The 7,664-nt window shown below is 48.1% G+C and overlaps 1 protein-coding gene across 1 annotated transcript in view; it reads right to left on the reverse strand.

The window, feature by feature from the left end:
* Positions 1-6,664, reverse strand: part of CEACAM19 (CEA cell adhesion molecule 19) — a 12,298-nt gene extending 5,634 nt beyond the window's left edge. Inside the window, exons 1-3 of the mRNA XM_017852761.1 lie at positions 6,625-6,664; positions 3,335-3,485; positions 841-924 (exon numbers count right to left, since the gene is read on the reverse strand). Coding sequence (XP_017708250.1) covers positions 841-924; positions 3,335-3,485; positions 6,625-6,664 — 275 coding nt within the window. The remainder of the gene's footprint in view (positions 1-840; positions 925-3,334; positions 3,486-6,624) is intronic.
* Between the last annotated feature and the right edge of the window lie 1,000 nt (positions 6,665-7,664).

Below are 7,664 nucleotides of genomic sequence, written 5' to 3' on the forward strand. Positions count from 1 at the left end.
TATTTTTTTTTTTTTTTTTTTTTTTTTTTTTTGAGACGGAGTCTCGCTCTGTTGCCCAGGCTGGAGTATAGTGGTGCGATCTTGGCACACTGCAAGCTCCACCTCCCGGGTTCACGCCATTCTCCTGCCTCAGCCTCCCTAGTAGCTGGGACTACAGGCACCCGCCACCATGCCCGGCTAATTTTGTATTTTAGTAGAGACGGGGTTTCACCGTGTCAGCCAGGATGGTCTCGATCTCCTGACCTCATGATCAGCCTGCCTTGGCCTCCCAAAGTGCTGGGATTACAGGCGTGAGGCACCACACCCGGCCCATGCTCGGATAATTTTGTATTGTTAGTAGAGCAGGTTTTCACCATGTTCCTCAGGTTGGTCTCGAACCCCTGACCTCAAGTGATCCACCCGCCTTGGCCCCCCAAAATATTGGGATTACAGGCATGAGCCACTGCACCCGTCCTGAATACCCTTAATTTAAAAAGTACACTGGAACCAAGTGAAGTGGCTCATGACTATACACCCAGCACACTGGGAGACCAAGGCAGGAGAATTTTTTGAGGCCAGGAGTTTGAGACCTGCCTGACCCACAAAGTGAGATTCTGTCTCTACAAAAATTATAAAAATTAGCCAGGCATGGTGGTGCGCACCTGGGGTCCCAGCTACTTGGGAGACTTGGGGTGGGAGGATAGTTTGAACCAGGGAGGTCGAGGCTACAGTGAGCTATGATAGCACCACTGTACCCCAACCTGGGCAATAGAGCAAGACTTTGAGTATGAAACAAAAGTACTCTTGACACCACTATAGCGAGTTTGTTAATTCACCAAATAAGTATTTACAAGCACCAACCATGTGCTGGGCATCACTGAAGGCACTGGGGACACAGCGGAGCACAAGATGGACAGAGATCCCTGGCCCCCTGGAGCAGGCAGTCTAGGGGGGAAAGAGAGGGGAAGAAAATTGGAGTAAAGCACTGACAGTAGAATATCAGAGAGCAACATTCCTTCCCTATGAAGGAAAATGGAGAGAGGGGGAGGGGGTGGAAGATGTGTGTCCGGTTTTGAGTACAAAAAATAATAATTGACTGGGCGCAGGGGCTCACACCTGTAATCCCAGCACTTTGGGAGGCCAAGGTGGGCAGATCACCTGAGGTCAGGATTTGAGACCATCGTGGCCAACGTGGTGAAACCCTGTCTCTACTAAAAATACAAAAATTAGCCAGGCGATGTGGTGGGTGCCTGTAATTCCAGCTACTCAGGAAACTGAGGCAGCATAATCGCTTGAACCTGTGAAGCGGAGGTTGCAGTGAGCTGAGATTGCGCCATTGGATTCCAGCCTGGGCGACAAGAGCAAAACAAGAAGAAAGCAAGCTTGGAAATGGTGCATTCCTGTAGTCCCAGCTACTTCGGGGGCTGAGATGGGAGGATGGCTTGAGCCCAGCAATTCAAGACCAGCCAGGGCAACACAGGGAGATCTTATTTTTACAAAAAGTAAAAAATAAGCTAGGCATGGTGGTGCATGCCTGTAATTCGAGCATTTTGGGAGGCTGAGGCGGAAGGATCGTTTAAGGCCAGGAGTTTGAGGTCAACTTGGGCAACATAGCAAGACCCCATCTCTACAAAAAATAATAATACAGATAATTAGCCAGGTGTGGTAGCACAGGCCTGTGGTCCCAGTTACCCAGGAGGCTGAGGTGGGAGGATCACTTGAGCCCAGGAGTCTGAGGCTGTAGTAAACTATGATCACACCACTGCACTCCAGCCTGGGTGATAGAGCAAAACCCTGTCTCTCTAAAAAAGAAAAAAGAAATAGACCAGGCGCAATGGCTCACGCCTGTAATTCCAGTACTTTGGGAGGCCGAGGCCGGTGGATTGCCTGAGATTAGGAGTTTGAGACCACTCAGGGCAACATGGTGAAACCCCATCTCTACTAAAATACAAAAAAATTAGCCAGGTGTTGTGGTGCACGCCTGTAGTCCCAGCTACTTAGGAGGCTGAGGCACTAAATTGCTTGAGCCCCGGAGGCAGAGATTGCAGTGAGCCGAGATTGCTCCACTGCACTGTGGCAAGACTGTCTCAAAAAAAAAAAAAAGAAGAAGAAGAAAAAAGAATCCATGGCACAATTAAGAAAGGAGACAAAATTGCTGCTTTCAAATTCTAGGAACTGGTGAGTGGCAGAAAAATTAGACACCTTATCTACAATCAGTTCAGAATCAATTTCAAGAGACAAAGTTCTGAAGATGCTGATGTCATAAGAAAGGAATTTTTCACAAACAGACTCTCCCTGGGGGAAACAGGACCCCATCTCTCTCTCTCTCCCCACACAGAGGTAGGTGGCATCTGATAGCTTTGCCTACCGCTGTCCACTCCCCTTCTTTGACAATAGCATCCAGTTTTCCTTTGGAGAGCTGGTCTACACTCTCAATTCATTTGATTAAACGGAGTTGGATCTATCCCAGGCTCTGGGGCTGCACAAATAGCCCAAGTTTGGCCAATCAGGGCTTTCCCTGGCCACCAACCCCTGGCCACAGTGATTGGGTCATGAAAATTCATGTGATCTGAGTTAAGCCAATGAGAGGTAGACTTGGGGCTTTTGTTGGAACTACCAGGAACAAGGTTGTCTCCTTGCTAGGAATGGCTAAACAGGTGGAGTATGAGCCTGCCCTTTGGGAGTGATCTTGTCGCAACAGAGGAGAGCCTGCCTGAGAATGAAGCCACCGAAAAAAAATACAGAGTTGAGGAGTATATAAAGGAGTCACTTGAGAACATTGAGCCCCTGGATGCAGCCCTACCTGAAGTTAATAAGTTATGTAGTATTAAACAATTCCTTGTTTTTGGGCAGGGAACAGTGGCTCATGCCACTCAGCACTTTGGGAGGCCAAGGCTGGAGGATCACTTGAGCCCAGGAGTTCGAGACCAGCCTGGGCAAAATCTCATCTCTACAAAAATAAAAAAATTAGCCAGGCCTGGTGATGCACACCTGTAGTCTCAGCTGCCTGGGAGGCTGAGGTGAAAGAATCACCTGAGCCCAGGGAGGTCGAGGCTGCAGTGAGTCGTGACTGCACCACTGCACTCCAGCCTGGGTGACAGAGCGAGACCCTGTCTAAAATTCCTTGTTTTTGGTAAGTCAGTTTAAGAATAGGTTTCCTGGNAAAGAATAGGTTTCCTGTCCCTTGCAATGCAGAATTCTGTTTAACACAGGATAGAAAGATCCTTTTCACCCCAGGAGTTCCAAGAGTTGATGAGATTGTGTATGAGCCGGATGATGTGACTTGTGGAAGAATCCACGGGGCTTGAGAAGACAGTGGGAGGAGACAGGAGAGGGACATCTGGGGACCCTGTACCTGTGGCTCTGGCCCTTCCAGTTCCTTGTCACCAGGAGATAGGCAATGCAGCTGATGAGAAGGGCCCCAGCAGCAAGAGATCCAATAATGGTGGCTGCCAGGATCCCAGCGTTGGTGGGCAGGTGTGTACTGGGCAGTTCCTTATTCTTTTCTGAGGGATGAGAGAAATAAAGAGAGAGAGGGGGGACTGTGCGATGTCTCCTGAGGGTTCCCCCAATCCCCTACCGACTATATCAGTGACTGCCTGGAGAACTGAGGTGTAGTTTCCTATTTCCAGCCCAGAGCTTTCTCCTGCTTTTCAGATCTGAGCATCCAACCATCTGGGTGGCACATAAAATCCAACATGTCCCAGCGGGCTGGGCGCATTGCTCATGCCTGTAATCTCAGCAATTTGGGAGGCTGAGGTGGGAGGATCACTTGAGCCCAGGAGTTCGAGACCAGCCTGGGCAACATAGTGAGACCCTATCTCTATTAAAAAAATTTTCAACATGTCCCAGATGGAACTCCTCAGCTCTCCCCTATCTCAATGTCACCGGTTCCCTAGGGTTTCATATGATCCTCAGCACATCCAAAATCTGTTTGCTGACAAGCTCCCTAACCCTACCCCATCAAACTGATTTTATTTTTTTTCTTTTTTGAAACAGCATCTCACTCTGTTGCCCAGACTGGAGTGCAATGTCATGATCGTGGTTCACTGCAGCCTCTAATTCCTGGGCTTTAAGCCATCCTCCCACCTCAGTCTCCCAAGTAGCTGGGACTACAGGCACACACCACCACTCCCGGCTAATTTTAAAATTTTTTGTAAAGAAGAGGTGTCACTAAATTACTCAGGCTGGTCTCAAATTCCTGGACTCAAGCAGTTCTCCCGTCTTGGCCTCCCAAAGTGTTGGAATTACAGACGTGAGTCATCGAGCCCAGAGCCAATCTGCTTTGCTTTTTCTCACCTCAGTTGATGATACCTGAATCCTTTCAGCAGAAGGATGAGGTTCTGGGCTGTGTTTTGCAGGAGATGTAGGGGACTCGGAGGATTCTTAAGTTGGACTTGACAGAATTAAGACCACGCCTACCTGGCTCTTATCCTCTGACCTCCCAGCTTTACTCTCAAACTGGACATCTGTTCTATCCCAACCCTTCTTGGCAGCTAAGCTCATAGACTATGAGATTCTAATGCTGCCTACTGGCTGTGTGACCTTGGGCAAATTACACAGACTTGGTTCGTCTGTGAAATGAGGATAATACGAATACCTAGCTCTTAGGGTTGTTATGAAGTTTGAAATACACATACACACACACACACACACACACACACACACACACACACACACACTGTTCTCTCAATGATCCAACAAAGAAACTCTATGCCATTTTACAGATAAGGAAACTGAGGCATGGAACAGTAAATTGCCTTGCCTGATGGCTCACGATAAGTGCAGTGCTGGGATCATACCCAGGCCACCTGAACTCCCTAATGACCACGCTGTGCAGCTTCCAAAAGGGGCACCTGTGACCTGGGAGCCCCGGAAATGTGGGGAGAAGCCACCTCAGGCTCCATGAGTGAAGTAAGGACTTTTATCTCCAACCGGACTGGAGTGTCATTTTATGCAGATTTGTGTAATCAAATGAATGCATGTGTTGAGTCAACTTTTGCCTATTTCATCCGTTTCTCTAAAATTTTTTCTATCCACTGTCCAAAACCCATTTTAAAATTTAACTAGGGGCCAGGAGTGGTGGCTTACACCTATAATCCCAGCACTTTGGGAGGCCGAGGTGGATGGATCACCTGAGCTCAGGAGTTGGAGACCAGCCTGGGCAACATGGCGAAACCCAGTCTCTACCAATAAATAAAAAAATTTAGCTGGGTGTGATGGCACGCGCCTATAGTCCCAGCTACATGGGAAGCTGAGGTGGGAGGATTGCCTGAGCCCGGGAGGTGGAGGTTACAGTGAGCCGAGACTGGGCATGATGGCTTACTCTTGTAATCCCAGGACTGGGAGGCCAAAGTGGAAGGATTGCTTGAGGCCAGGAGTTTGAGACCAGCCTGAGCAATACCAGTAAGACCCTGTCTCCACAATCTTGTGTTTTGTTTTTTGTTTTTTTTTAAAAAGCATACAATCTATTTACAAGTGCTCTACCCTCATTATCTAATCACCTCCCACAAGCCCCACTTTTTTATTTTTTGAGATGGAGTCTTGCTCTGTTGCCCAGGGCTGGAGTACAGTGCATGTCTTGGTTCACTGCAACCTTTGCCCTCCCAGGTTCAAGTGATTCCTCCTGCCTCAGCCTCCCATTGTGGCTGGCATTAGAGGCACTCCCACCACGCCCAGCTAATCTTGTTTTTTGGTTAAGGAGACAGTGGTTTTCACCATTTGGCCAGGCTTATTCTCGACTTGAGCTCAGGTGATTTCCACCCACTTCAGCCTCTCAAATGCTGGGATTGCAGGTATGAGCCACCGTGCCGGGCCCAGCCCCACCTTTTATACATTCATCTTGGAGGTTAGGATTTGAACATACAAAATTTCTGGGGGGATCTGCATCCTGTGGAAATGCAAGGGGGCCACAGACTCCCTCCCTCAATACCTTCTTCTGGTCTCTCCTTCTAAGGTCACTTCTTGAGTGAGGTTCCCTGATGACCCCCCTTCCCATGTCACATCATTCTGTTCATAGTCTTTACTCAGCAGTCATAGCGTGCCTCCATTTTTCATCTGTAAAATGGAGACATAATGGCACCCACTCATGGATGTTGTTTAAGGTTAAAAATGAGTAAATATAGGGTAGTGGTCTAACCAGGGGTGATTTTCTTATCCCATGGGTGGAGAATTTGGCAATATCTGAAGACATTGTTGGTTGTCACGATTAGGAAGTGCGCTACTGGTACCAGTGAGTTAAGGAGGCCCAGGGGTGCTGCTGAAATCTCTGCAACCGCACAACTTTATTGGAAGAATGGCCAATACTAACATCAGGTAGTGCTGAATCTGAGAAAACTATGTTAGGGAAAGGTTTAAGATGGTGCCTCGCTCTTCACCAAGCACCCAGAATGCCAGCTGTCGTTATTGTCCACCATCCTGTCCCTCACCACTTTGCTCCGATGGATTCATCAGTAAATACTCCGCCTGGTAAAACAGTTGGTACATTTCCAGTGGTCAGGCACAAGGCAGGCATTTCATAGATATTTTATTAGTTAATGCATGTGAGGGTTAAAGACTATCTCTGGGGATTGGTACACAGTAGACGCTCAATATGTGTCAAATGAATGAATGAGAGGACCAAATGAAATAGTGTTTGCACAGCACCTGGTGCATGGAAGCGCTCAGGGCTCGTTAGTTTCCTCATCTACCCCAGACCCTACACTTACAGGCTACCTGGACCTCAGTCTTGCCTTCATAGTCCATTCAGGTTGATTGGTAACGGCTTATTGGTAGGTGCCACTGTCTGTAGGCTGGGCGCGGCGCAGCACCATAGAACATTGGGGAAGCCACGATGTCTCGCTGTCATGGCCTGCCATCCCTTGGGGCCGTTGTATCCCAGGGGTGTAGGTAATAGCCTCGGCCTCCATAATCTCCTCCCAAGTTACAATTGAAGTCCTGGAGGTGTCTGGACACCCTGGACTGGACAGGAGAAGGTCCTGGTTCTTTTGAGGCTGCTCTGGAATCTTCTGGATATGGAGGGCTGCCTGGGGCCTTGGAGCATCCGGCAGGACCAGGATTGGGGCTGTGGAAGTTATAGGGAAGGGCTGAGATCAGGGGTTTTTGCCAGGGACCATGGCATGTCCTCTCTAGACAGAGATCTTCAGCGGAGCAAGGACTTGAGTGCTGCTCATTTGGAAACAATGCTGGGATTGATTAGTGATGTCTGCCCTGGGTGCAGGTGTGGGAACACAGCATGGATACATAGATTGCCATCCTATTGATCCAGAAGGTTTTTTACTTGAGATGGCTGCTGTGGCCCCTGCTTCTAAACCACATGGACTCTCTGAATTCATTCATTCTTTATTCACAATACTTCAGGTATACGTAATATATAAGCCATAATACCAACTATATATAATACATCTAAACTTCCTTCAATTTCTAGACACTGGAGATATAGCAGGGAACCAAACATACATAAATTCCTGACTTCATGGTCCTAACATTATAGAAAATTCCATAGATAAAATGGTAATGAGGCTGTGATTCTGTTGCCCCTCCCGCATCTCACTCTAATTTCATCTTCTCAGGTAATCTTCCCCGACTTCTAAGAGGAAACTTCAATCTCTGGGCTGAGTCCCCATTTCTCCCCTCGGCCTTTAGGGTCTATTTCCTCCTTACCTGAGAGCAGAAGGCTCTTTGAG

This window comes from Rhinopithecus bieti, unplaced genomic scaffold (genome assembly GCF_001698545.2).
Source record: "Rhinopithecus bieti isolate Rb0 unplaced genomic scaffold, ASM169854v2 scaffold_35865, whole genome shotgun sequence".
Classification (NCBI taxonomy): domain Eukaryota; kingdom Metazoa; phylum Chordata; class Mammalia; order Primates; family Cercopithecidae; genus Rhinopithecus; species Rhinopithecus bieti.